The sequence below is a fragment of the Budorcas taxicolor genome, chromosome 11, assembly GCF_023091745.1.
Source record: "Budorcas taxicolor isolate Tak-1 chromosome 11, Takin1.1, whole genome shotgun sequence".
Classification (NCBI taxonomy): domain Eukaryota; kingdom Metazoa; phylum Chordata; class Mammalia; order Artiodactyla; family Bovidae; genus Budorcas; species Budorcas taxicolor.
The window spans coordinates 47,074,846-47,088,484 of NC_068920.1; the positions used below are offsets into that span (position 1 = coordinate 47,074,846).

General features: G+C 43.0%; 1 protein-coding gene across 1 annotated transcript in view; it reads left to right on the plus strand.

The window, feature by feature from the left end:
- Window positions 1–1,419: 1,419 nt before the first annotated feature.
- Window positions 1,420–13,639, plus strand: part of GLO1 (glyoxalase I) — a 28,622-nt gene continuing 16,402 nt past the window's right edge. The window contains exon 1 of the mRNA XM_052648402.1: window positions 1,420–1,580. Within this exon, the coding sequence (XP_052504362.1) occupies window positions 1,497–1,580 (84 nt within the window). The 5' untranslated portion in view covers window positions 1,420–1,496. The remainder of the gene's footprint in view (window positions 1,581–13,639) is intronic.

Below are 13,639 nucleotides of genomic sequence, written 5' to 3' on the forward strand. Positions count from 1 at the left end.
TCTGGCTGCAATGTGTGAGACCTGGGTTTAATCCCTGACTTGGGACAATCCTCTGGAGAAGGGAATGGCTACCCACTTCAGTATTCTTGCCTGGAGAATTCCATGGACAGAGGAGCCTGGTGTGCTATACTCTATGGGGCTGCAGAGAGTGGACATGACTGAGCAACTAACACTTTCACACTTTTCTTCCTATATGAGCAGCATCTCTTTCCTTTGGGAGAACTGCTTCACCCCCCAACTCCAACCTGGTGGTTCTAACCCAGGCTGTCAGTCACAGTGCCCTGACCATGGGAGTAAGTACAGGTCCTAGTCTAGGCCAATCATGGGCTCCTCTCTGGATTTTATCAAAATCAGAATTCAGGGAAGAGGTTCCCTCTCTCTCTGGTAAGAGGCTGAGAGTTCCAGGTTTCTAGACTAGTGGAGCAGGCATATGGAACAAAATGAAGCTGAGATGAGAGATGGAGACATCTTGGGGGTGGCCAGGTACATGGTACCAGGTGCCTCCCTGCCCTGCTTGTTTGATTTGGTGAGTAAGTTAGTTTTTATTTTGCCCAATTCCCTGCAATCCAAATTCCTGACATCCATCTGTTATCTTATTGCTAATTTAGAAAGACCCTGCTCTTCACTTAGAAACTCTTGTCAAGTCTCATGCCTCATTCATTTATTAACATAAAGTCCTTTTCTAAATTATTTTTACACTGGTCATGATCATTTAGTCTCAACAACATGAAGTATTTATCGACAATCTATTACGTGCCAGTCATCAAAACACAGAGATGACTAAGTCGTCCAATGAACATAATTAAAATACATGCCTTAGCAAAATCAACATAAAAGACGATGAAAGTCGTGGACATTTAGATAAGTAGTGAAACCGTAACTTAAATCTTATTTGATCCTCACCAAAATCCATCAAGGAAGCTCAGAGAAACGTCAGTAATTATTCCAAACTTTTAGAGCTAATAAATAGTGGAGCCAAAACTCGAAACCTAGGTTTTGCACTAAGTCAGAGTTGCTTTAATTATCCTCTACTGCTTAAACTGAGAAAATCGTTTTAGATCCTTATAATTTAAAAATTATAGCTGCCAATTCTCTTTTCATCAGATTCCTATCTCCTACCACGTGGCAGCCTTGAGGTATAGGTGATTATTGAACTTTAGTAGTTAAATAGAAACAAAATTAGGTCATCAAGTGACAGTGAGAAACTTGGGGCCGATTTGGGTTTTTTTTTTTTTTAAAAACGACACGCAGGCCGCCATCATATGCAAAGCACATTGGGAATTGTAGTCTTGGGCGTAGAGCGCTGTGGGCGGAGGAACTGGGACCCAATCAGCAGAAAGCCAACTTCCTTTCCAGCAAGCGATTGGCTGGAAGTCAGCAGCGCCCGCCCCGGGGCGCAGTCGCGCCGGCGCTGGTGAAAAGCACTTAGAAGCTGGCGGAGTGTGGGTACCTCTTGCGTTCCCGGGGACCGTCGTCCGTGATACAGCAGTGCGGCCATGGCAGAACCACAGCCCGCGTCCGGTGGCCTCACCGACGAGGCTGCCCTCAGCTGTTGCTCCGACCCGGACCCCAGCACCAAGGTGGGTGTAGAACCTAATTTTCCCGAGTCGGGGCCCCCTCTGCGTGGCGCGGCTGGGGCCCCCAGAGGGAGCAGTTCCCGGGCTCAACCAGGCCCGGCTTGGGCTGGATGATTCGAACTCTGTACTTGAATCTCATCCGGCCACCGCTGCAGCTCCGCCCGCGGCCGGGAAGAGGGCCAGGGGTGTCCCAACAGGAGATCAGAGAAAGGATCCGTTTAAGTTGTTTGAAAGACTGTGACCCTGCTTGCTTTGATTTGTTTGACTTGGGACAGTTACCTGAAACGTTGGCTCAGCCAGGATCAGAGACCTTGTCTGTGGTTTATGAGTGTTCCCCAGCCCCAGGTCAATAGCCCTGGCGGGTAAGGGCAGTTTCAGAACTCAAGTCTTGGTCGAAGGTTTCTACGTGCCGGCTCCTCCCAGCCTGGATGATTTTTCTTTTTCTTTTTTCTTTTTAAAAAATTATTTATTTTTATCTATTTGCGCCGTGTCTTAGATGTTGGCAGGCGAACTCCTAGTTGTGGCGTGTGGGATCCAGTTCTCTGACCAGGGATCTGTCGGGAGCCTGTTACGTTGAGAGTGCAGAATCTTAGCTACTGGATCACCAGGGAAGTCCCGGTCATTTTTCTGTAACTGCCTTGGCTCTGGGTTTAACTCCTCCAAATCAATCTGATGGCTCCTGACTTTAACCGCGCCCAGAATTTCGCTTTGGGTTGGCCTTTACAGTTGTTCACAGTGACAGTCCTCTGCCTGGGCTTAATGCCCCACAGGAGGGATGTTAGAATCCTGAAAGGGAATCATGGAAATTCCTTCACTAATCCTCTTATTGCAGCTGAGACCCATTGAGAGGAATGACTGGTTGCATAGGAAGGCTTTTCAGCTTGCTTAACGTGTTTGTACTGAGTCAGTGTAACTCACGCAGGTGTGGTGCCTACAGGCGTTATCAAGATCAGACAGGGCAGCCACTCCAGGGTTTGCTCCAGCATACTCAACACTGTCTGCAAATGCCTTTGTATGCATTCATTTGACTGGAAAAGCTCCAATTCCTTGAGGATTGAGTGTTTGCTTTGTACAGACCTTTAAGACAGTTGCTGACTTTATTCCCTGCTTGCTTTTTACATTCAGGGTGAAGAGTCAAACACTTCTAATTGCTCAAGCCTTTGACTAGCGCCTGATAATACTTAGCTTAGGAAAAATGTTAGTCACTGCAAGACTAAGGGGGAAGAAATAAATATATACATTTCCTCTCACACTTATCTTATTTTTATACTCTTTAATGCTAAATACCATGTTATTTCACATAATACCGATTGAGTTATTCAGTGTAAATTAATTATCCAGATAACTGGACATTTTATATACTGGACTGTTTAAAAAAAAAAGATTCCAAAGAGAGCTTGATGAAATTGATTGATACAATCCCTTGTGATCTTAATTGATGCATTCTCAATTTAAGTAGATTTCTCTTGATTTGAAGGAATTATTTTGGGGAATTAGTCATTTTCACTCTTGAAATGCCATATGGGGGACATAAAATGGACTGTGTAATATTAATAGTAGCTGGTATGTGTTGAGTTGTGCCAGGCCCTGGTTTGTTAAGTGTGTGTACTTAGTTGCTCAGTCATGTCCAACTCTTTGCGACCCCATGGACTGTAGCCCACCAGACTCCTCTATCCATGGGATTCTCAAGGCAATAATACTGAAGTGGATTGCCATCCCCTTCTCTGTTGTTAAGTACATTACTTCATTTAATCCTCACAACTGCGAGGAAGGCATACTCATTTCCATGTTACATATAAGTAGACAGTGGTACTGAGTAAATTGCCTAAGGAGAGCCCACACTCTAGTCCCCACCCTGTTCTGCGTCTAGATACTGACTATAGTGTTTTGAAACTTGGCACAAGGAAAGCGTAAATTCAGTGATGATTGATCATCTGACATATGTAAAGAGCATGATAGGTACCTTGGGGGATATTGAGATGAACAAAAAGATGAAGTTCCTTCCTGCACCAAACATACACCAACTGTAACATAAGGTGGAACTGGGATTATATATATTGGAATTATAAAGCACTGCGGGAGCACAGAAGATAGAGATTTTCAAGGGTTGCGTCTCTTGTTGTTCAGTTGCCAAATTGTATCTGACTCTTTCCAACCCCATGGACTATTGCACACCAGGCTTCCTTATCCTCTGCTATCTCCCAGAGATTGCCCAAATTTATGTTCATTTAGTTGTTGATGCTATCTAATTATCTTATCCTCTGCCACACACTTCTCCTTTGCATTCAGTCTTTCCCAGCATCAAGGTCTTTTCCAGAGAGTCAGCTCCTCCCATCACGTGGCCAAAGTATTGGAGCATGAGCTTCAGCATCAGTCCTTCCAATGAATAGTAAGGATTGGTTTCCTTTAGCATTGACTAATTTGATCTCCTTGCTGTCCAAGGAACTCTTACGTCTTCTCCAGCACCACAGTTTGAAAACATCAATTCTTCAACACTCAGCCTTCTTTAGAGTCCAACTCTCACAGCCGTATGTGACTACTATGGAAAAACCACAGCTTTGACTATACAGACCTTTGTTGGCAAAGTGATGTCTCTGCTATTTAATACGGTGTCTAGGTTTGTGGCACTAGTGGCAAAGAATCCGCCTGCCAGTGCAGGAGTCATAAAAAGACATGCGTTCATTCCCTGGGTCAGGAAGGTGCCTGCAGAAGGGCATGGCAACCCACTCCAGTATTCTTGCCTGGAGAATCCCATGGACAGAGGAGCCTGGTGGGCTACCGTCCATAGGATTGAAAAGAGTTGGACATGTTGAAGTGACTTAGCACGCACTAGGTTCATCATAGCTTTCCTTCCAAGGAAATGTCTTAATTTCATGGCTGCAGTCACTGTCCAGAGTGATTTTGGAGCCCAAGAAAATAAAATCTGTCACTGCTTCCACTTTGTCACCTTCTATTTGCCAAGAAGTAAGAAAGCTGAGCGCTGAAGAACTGATGCTTTTGAACTGTGGTGTTGGAAAAGACTCTTGAGAGTCCCTGGACTGCAAGGAGATCCAGCCAGTCCATTCTAAAGGAGATCAGCCCTGGGTGTTCTTTAGAAGGAATGATGCTAAAGCTGCAACTCCAGTACTTTGGCCACCTCATGGGAAGAGTTGACTCATTGGAAAAGACTTTGATGCTGGGAGGGATTGGGGGCAGGAGGAGAAGGGGATGACAGAGGATGAGATGGTTGGATGGCATCACTGACTCGATGGACTTGAGTTTGAGTGAACTCCAGGAGTTGGTGATGGACAGGGAGGTCTGGCGTGCTGTGACTCATGGGGTCGCAAAGAGTCAGACACAACTGAGCAACTGAACTGAACTGAACTGAACTGAACTGAACTGAACTGATGGGACCAGATTCCATGATGTTAGTTTTTTGAACGTTGAGTTTCAAGTCAGCTTTTTCACTCTCCTCTTTTTCATCCTCATCAAGAGGCTCTTTAGTTCTTTTTCACTTTCTGCCACTAGAATGGTATCATCTGCATATCTGAGTTTGTTAATATTTCTCCCAGCAATCTTGATTCCAACTTGGGATTCATCTAGCTTGGCATTTGACATGATGTACTCTGCATATAAGTCAACTAGGCAGAGTGACAATATACAGCCTTGTTTTACTCCTTTCCCAATTTGGAACCAGTCTGTTTTTCCATGTTCCATTCTAACGGTTGCTTCTTGACCCACACACAGGTTCCCCAAGAGTCAGGTAAGGTGGTCTGGTATTCCTATCTCTAAGAATTTTCCACAGTTTTTTGTGATCCACATAGTGAAAGGCTTTAGTGTAGTCAATGAAGCAGAAGTGGATGGATTTTTTTCTGGAATTCCCTTGCTTTTTCCATGATCCAGCGATTGTTGGCAATTTGATCTCTGGTTTCTCTGCCTTTTCTAAACCCAGCTGGTATGTCTCAAAGTTCTTGGGTTCCTGCTGAAGCCTATCTTGAAGGATTTTGAGCATAACTTTGCTAGCATGTGAAATGAGTGCAGTTGTATGGTGGTTTGAACATTCTTTGGCATTGCCCTTCTTGGGGATTGGAATGAAAACTCAGCTTTTCCAGTTCTGTGGCCACTGCTGAGTTTTCCAGATTTGCTGACATTTTGAGTGCATCATTTTAACAGCATCATCTTTTTGGATTTGTAATAGCTCAGCTAGAGTTCCATTGCTGCCACCTGCTTTGTTTGTAATAATGCCTCCTAAGGCCCACTTGACTTCACGCTCCAGGATGTCGGGCTGCAGGTGAGTAGCATCTCTAGTATGATGTATAACCAGGGTATTCGAGGCTGAAGACCTATATTTGAATCTCTAATTCTATCATTGGCCATAATCTTAGCAGGACACTTGGGCCGAGTTTGTAAAAGCAGCAGAAACAAAGCTGCTATAAGGATAAAATGTATCTATAATCTCTAAACTATGAAAAGCAATACAATTCAAGGTTGTATTTCAACTGTGGATATCAGGGAGTGAGTCAAGCAGAAGGTGGGGGTGAGCCTAGACCTTGAAAGGTAGATGGGATCCCAGCATCACACAGGAGATGGTTGCATGGGAGGGCTTCTAGGTGGAGGAGACATCTGAGCAAAACTGGTAAGGTGACAGAAAGATGCAGTGTGAAATGTGTTCTGGAGAAATGAGTTATGTGTTTTTGGTTCAAGTTATTTAAGCGGTGGTAGAGAAGACTGGAATGGTAGGTTGAAGCCAGATCTTGGAGAGAACCTAGAGTGTCACTTCTAAGAAAATTGGATTTCATATAGTTAGTGGGGAACCAGTGAGGGATTCAAATCTTTCTATAGAATAGATTGGAGAGATCTAAGTGTAGAGATGATGAGGACCCCTAAAAGGTGAGAAAAGTGACGAGGAGCTGGTTTGGAAAGGAGAGAGCCATGGTAGAAGGTCAGCTTGTTTGTTGATCATTTGCATCTTTGTCATAGAGGCAGACCAGAGAATACACAGCTACACCACATCCCGGGCAGACTTACTAACTTGCTTCAAAAAGCTGGTGCTTCTTCTATCCCCAAGTAGTGATCTCCTGACGTTCTTTTTACTGTCTCTGTCAGTCCTCTTTGATATAGTTACTTGATGTCCCTTCCCATCTGAGTGGAAGATGAGGAGGTCAGGGAATACTTTTAGTGTTGGTGACGCTTCACTTTAGTTCAGTTGCTCAGTTGTGTCCAACTCTTTGCAAACCCCATAGGCTGCAGCATGACAGGCCTCCCTGTCCATCACCAACTCCCAGAGTTGACTCAAACTCATGTCCATCGAGTCAGTGATGCCATCCAACCACCTCATCCTCTGTCGTTCCCTTCTTCTCCCACCTTCAATCTTTCCCAGCATCAGGGTCTTTTCCAATGAATCAGTTCTTCGCATCAGATGGCCAAAGTATTGGAGTTTCAGCTTCAGCATCAGTCCTTCCAAAGAATATTCAGGACTGATTTCCTTTAGGATGGACCTGTTGGATCTCCTTGCAGTCCAAGAGACGCTCAAGAGTCTTCTCCAACACCACAGTTCAAAAGCATCAATTCTTCGGCGCTCAGCTTTCTTTATAGTCCAACTCTCATATCCATACATGACTACTGGGAAAACCATAGCTTTGACTAGACAGACCTTTGTTGGCAAAGTAATGGCTCTCCTTTTTAGTATGCTGTCTAAGTTGGTCATAACTTTTCTTCCAAGGAGCAAGCGTCTTTTAATTTCATGGCTGCAGTCACCATCTGCAGTGATTTTGGAGCCCCCCAAAATAAAGTCTCTCACTGTTTCCATTGTTTCCCCATCTATTTGTCATGAAGTGATCGGGCCAGGTGCCATGAGCTTAGTTTTCTGAATGTTGAATTTTAAGCTAACTTTTTCACTCTCCTCTTTCACTTTCATCAAGAGGCTCTTTAGTTCTTCTTCGCTTTCTGCCATAAGGGTGGTGTCATCTGCATATCTGAGGTTATTGATATTTCTCCTGGCAGTCCTGATTCCAGCTTGTGCTTCATCCAGCCCACCGTTTCTCATGATGTATTCTGCATATAAGTTAAATAAGCAGGGTGACAATACACAGCCTTGATGTACTCCTTTCCTGATTTGGAACCAGTCTGTTGTTCCATGTCCAGTTCTAACTGTTGCTTCCTGACCTTCATACAGATTTCTCAAAAGGCAGGTCAAGTGGTCTGGTATTCCTTATCTCTTTAAGAGTTTTCCAGTTTGTTGTGATCCACGCAATCAAAGACTTTGGCATAGTCAATAAAGCAAAAGTAGATGTTTGTTCTGGAACTCTCTTGCTTTTTTGATGATCAAACGGATGTTGGCAATTTGATCTCTGGTTCCTCTGCCTTTTCTAAATCCATCTTGAACATCTGGAAGTTCATGGTTCATGTACTGCTGAAGCCTGACTTGGAGAATTTTGAGCATTGCTTTACTAGCATGTGAGATGAGTGCAATTGTGCGGTAGTTTGAGCATTCTTTGGCATTGCCTTTCTTTGGGATTAGAATGAAAACTGACCTTTTCCAGTCCTGTGGCCACTGCTGAGTTTTCCAAATTTGCTGGCATATTGAGTGCAGCACTTTGACAGCATCATCTTTTAGGATTTCAAATAGCTCAACTGAAATTTCATCACCTCCACTAGCTTTGTTTGTAGTGATGCTTCCTAAGGCCCACCTGACTTTGCAATCCAGGATGTCTGGCTCTAGGGGAATGATCATACATACCATCATGATTATCTGAGTCAGGAAGATCTTTTTTGCATAGTTCTTTGTATTCTTGCCACCTCTTCTTAATATCTTCTGCTTCTGTTAGGTCCATACCATTTCTGTTTTTTATTGATCCCATCTTTGCATGAAATGTTCCCTTGGTATCTCTAATTTTCTTGAAGAGATCTCTAGTCTTTCCCACTCTATTGTTTTCCTCTGTTTCTTTGCATTGATCACTGAGGAAGGCTTTCTTATGTCTCCTTGCTATTCTTTGGAACTCTGCACTCAAATGGGTATATCTTTCCTTTTCTCCTTTGCCTTTCGCTTCTCTTCTTTTCACAGCTATTTGTAATGCATAGTCAGACAACCATTTTGCTTTTTTGCATTTCTTTTCCATGGGGATGGTCTCTATCCCTGTCTCCTGTGCAATGTCACAAACCTCTGTCCTTAGTTCTTCAGGCACTCTGCTGTCAGATCTAATCCCTTGAATCTATTTGTCACTTTCACTGTATAATCTTAAGGGCTTTGATTTAGGTCATACCTGAATGGTCTAGTGGTTTTCCCTACTTTCTTTAAGTCTGAATTTTGCAATAAGGAGTTCATGATCTGAGCCACAGTCAGCTCCTGGTCTTGTTTTTGCTGACTGTGTAGAGCTTCTCCATCTTTGGCTGCAAAGAATTTAATCAATCTGATTTTGGTATTGACCATGTGTAGAGTCTTCTCTTGTTTTGTTGGAAGAGGGTGTTTGCTGTGAGCAGTGCTTTCTCTTGGCAAAACTTTATTAGCCTTTGCCCTGCTTCATTCTGTACTCCAAGGCCAAATTTGCCTGTTACTCCAGGTAATTCTTGACTTCCTACTTTCGCATTCCATTCCTGGCACCCCACTCCAGTACTCTTGCCTGGGAAATCCCATGGGCGGAGGAGCCTGGTACGCTGCAGTCCATGGGGTTGCGAAGAGTTGGACACAACTGAGCGACTTCCCCTTCTCTTTTCCCTTTCATGCGCTGGAGAAGGAAATGGCAACCCAGTCCAGTGTTCTTGCCTGGAGAATCCCAGGGACTGGGGAGCCTGGTGGGCTGCTGTCTGTGGGGTCGCACAGAGTCGGACATGACTGAAGTGACTTAACAGCAGCAGCCCCTATGATGAAAAGGATATCTTTTGGGGGTGTTAGTTCTAGAAGGTCTTGTAGGTCTTCATAGAACTGTTCAACTTCAGCTTCTTCAGCATTACTGGTCGGGGCATAAACTTGGATTACTGTGATATTGAATGGTTTGCTTTGGAAACGAACAGAGATCATTCTGTCATTTTTGTTGAGATTGCATCCAAGTACTGCATTTCAGACTGTTTGTTGACTGTGATGGCTACTCCATTTCTTCTAAGGGATTCTTGCCCACAGTAATCTCCTGTTTGACCACTTCCAATTTGCCATGATTCATGGACCTAACATTCCAGGTTCCTATGCGATATTGTTCTTTACAGCATTGGACTTAACTTCCATCACCAGTCATATCCACAACTGGGTGTTATTTTTGCTTTGGTTCTGTCTCTTCATTCTTTCTGGAGTTATTTCTCCCTTGACCTCCAGTGGCATATTGGGCATCTACCGACCTGGAGAGTTCATCTTTCAGTGTCCTATCTTTTTGCGTTTTCTTACTGTTCATGGGGTTCTCAAGGCAAACATACTGGTGACATTTATGTTGGGTTTTACTGAATACAAAGGAGGTAGCTAGGTAGAACTGGGTGCAGGGATTGAGGGAAGAAAAGCGGAAAGGAAAGAATAAGGACAGTGGCTAGATGGATGAATGGCTTTTCTCAGCAGAGAGAACTGTAGTTTATATAAAAACACAGTGACAATAGAGAACCAATGCGGGGACCTGCAAGTATACAATGAGACTGAAGTTATAAGGCAGTGGGAGTTAATGGTGAGGGACACAAAGCAATCATTGGGATTCTCAGAGAAAATATGAACATTCCCACTTGGTTCGTTTTTCTCATCCTGCGAAGATTTTTGTTTGGCAAATATATTTTAAATATATTTGTTTTTTCAAGTATATTTCTGTGTATAATTAAAAAGAAATATATATATACATTTATGGTGGGTGCATGCTCTCTTTTTTTTAACTGCCAAGAGTATGAAATCAGAACCATTTAAGATGACCAGTTTAGTGGAGTAATGACAAAAAATGAAGTTAGAGAAGTATGCAACAACTGTATGCGCTTGCTTTGGGGATTTTCTTCTTAAAGCTGTAAGGCACCATTGAAATTCTGATCTTTATCCCAGAAATGACACAACTGGGTTTTTATTATAGAAAGCTCAGTCTGGTAGCATTATCAGAATTCTGGATTGCATCACTCTGGATTGCATTTGGGTTTGAACTGTGGTGTTGGAGAAGACTCTTGAGAGTCCCTTGGACTGCAAGGAGATCCAACCAGTCCATTCTAAAGGAGATCAGCCCTGGGTATTCTTTGGAAGGAATGATGCTAAAGCTGCAACTCCAGTACTTTGACCACCTCATGGGAAGAGTTGACTCATTGGAAAAGACTCTGATGCTGGGAGGGATTGGGGGCAGGAGGAAAAGGTGATGAAAGAGGATGAGATGGCTGGATAGCATCACCGACTCGATGGAGATGAGTTTGAGTGAACTCCGGGAGATGGTGATAGACAGGGAGGCCTGGCATGGTGCGATTCATGGAGTCACAAAGAGTCGGACATGACTGAGCGACTGGACTGAACTGAACTGAAGCTCACAAGAAGCAGACAGACCTGGGAGGCTTCTCTTACTTTCAAAGTCTTTATTGAATTTGTTACAATGTTGGTTCTGTGTTTATGTTTTGGTTCTTTTGGCTGCAAGGCATGTGTAGTCCTAGCTTCCCAACCAGGAATCAAACTGTACCACCTGCACTGGAAAGCGAGCTCCTGACCAACTTGACCAGCAGGGAAGCCCCTCCAGGAGGTTTGGACAATCGTCCAGGCAGGAAGTAGTGAAGACAAGAACAAGGTGGTAGTGATCATTGGAGAGGCAAGGAGAAAGATTCCAGAGGGACTTGAGCAGTCAGGTGATCCAATCCAATCCAACGCTTGGATTGGGTTACAGAAGAAGTGGCAGAAAGAAACTAGGAAGATTCCATATGTCTGTCTTGGGCTAACAAGGGATTCTAGAGACATTCCCTGAGGGGGATGTATTAATAGTAGGAGTGTTTATCGGGGCTGTGATTAATTTGATATTTGACTCAGGTGGAAATGTTGAGTAGACAGATGAAGATGTACATCCAGAGCTGAGGTTAGAGGTATGGGCTGGGGAATACAGACTTGGGAATCGAAAGCAATCGTTGGTAGTAGAATAGTTGGGGTATATTTTATAATAATAACAAGAGCAATAGTAAGTGGAGTAACTTACTCTGAGACAGAACTCTGCTAAGCACTTACATGCATTTTCCCATTTATTTTCCAACTCAGCCCTAAGAGCTGAAAACCATTATTATTTCCATTCTAAAGATGTGAAAACTGGTGTTCAAGAAAAGTAATGATTTACTCAGGGTAACAGTGATAGAGCCAGCATTTGAACCACATTGCCTCTGAAGAATTTTTAATAATTCTTTCATACTTGTGTATGTTTTTCTCCCTTTGCATGAGATTGGAAAGGCCTCGTGATACTGAGGGCTTCCAGGATATTCCTGTTTCTCTTATTTGTTGTAAGAGTAGTTGGGTGCAGGTATGTTTACAAATACCATAGGCAATTTTAAAAATAAAACGAATTTCCTTTGTGTCTCCTAGCTGTTTTTGTCTTCCTTATTTGTAGATTAAATATACTTGCAGTATGTTGTTAGCTGTTGAGTGGGAAGAAGGAAAGAACCACATGAAATCAATTTAGATATGACAACTAGTGTAGAGGAAGTGGCTGAATGATCTTCCGGAACAACTGTTACTTTCTGACATAGGTTGAATCAGAGAAGTAATAGCAGGAAAAAGGTAGTAAAGAAAAAAATGTATCAGACCATACTGTATATCAACCATGTGCTCCAGCTGTCGCATAGTAAATAACCTTCCCCTCAAATACATTTCTTTTTCCAAAATGAACTTTCACAGAAGGCGATTGTGATTTTTTTTTTTTAAAGTCCGGAAAAAGCAAAACTTGATCCATTTCTAATTCATAGGCGATGTGACACCTAGGAGTCAAGTTAGGCTTTTTCCCTTGACAAGAATCTGACCTTTGGTTATCTCTAGCTCTGTTTCCCACGAAAATGCTATTTGCTACTTGGCAATATTGCTTTTGGTAGAAATAACTTGACTGGAAGGTTGCATCTGCAAAGGGAGAATGGTAAATATCTAATATAGCTTTGGGTTTGCCTGAATTCAGTGCCTCTTAAAACTGTCCCATGTGAAAATCCTGAAAGCTGTGCCTGTGGAGTTGCTACCAGAGATAGTGGCCTTTTGTGGCACACGGGGCTTCTACACCAGGGTGGCTCCCACCCCTGCCCTAATGTGGATCTTCTCCCTGCACCTGAGTGGTATAGATTCTTTTCCAAACTCTTGCTGCAAGAGACACCTAACACCGCTCTGTTGGTAAACTGTGTTTTCCTGACTGATAGCCTTCTAGCCTATAGTTGTCTTGTGACTCTGAATGCTTAGTTGAACCTGAAGAAGACCCTTTGCTGGGGGTGATGCATCACATTTGAAAATTCACTGGGAGAGAGAGTTGATAGGCTCCATGGAGAGTTGGCCTCGCTGTTACTAAGACCAGAACACACAGTTCAGACAAAAGTATAAAAATTTCTGAAAGTTTAGCTGATGCAAGATTGAAGCTTTTATCCTGAGGTTGCACCTGTTCGGTCACATCTTCAGGATCCACTTCTAATTTTAGTTCTCTTGTTATTTCCACCACATCTGCAGTTATTTCCTCCACTGAAGCCTTGAACCTCTCAAAGTCATCCGTGAGGGTTGCAATCAGCTTCTTTCAAACTCCTATTATTAATGTTGATATTCTGACCTCTTCCCATGAATCACAAATGTTCTAGATGGCATCTAGAATGGTGAAGCCTTTCCAGAAGTTTTTCAATTTACTTTGCCCAAATTCGTTAGAGGAATCATCTATGACAGCTATCGCCTTACAAAATGTATTTCTTAAAGAGTAAGTCTTGAGAATCAGAATTACTCCTTGATGTATGGACTGCAAGGATGGATGCTATGTTAGCAGGGATGGAAACAAAATTAATCTCATTGTTCACCTCTGTCAGAGCTCTTAGACGGCCAAGTGCATTTTCAATGAATGTATTAAAGGAATCTTATTTTTTTTTCCGAGCAGTAAGTCTCAACTGTGGGCTTAAAATATTCAGTAAACCATGTTGTAACCAGATATGCTATC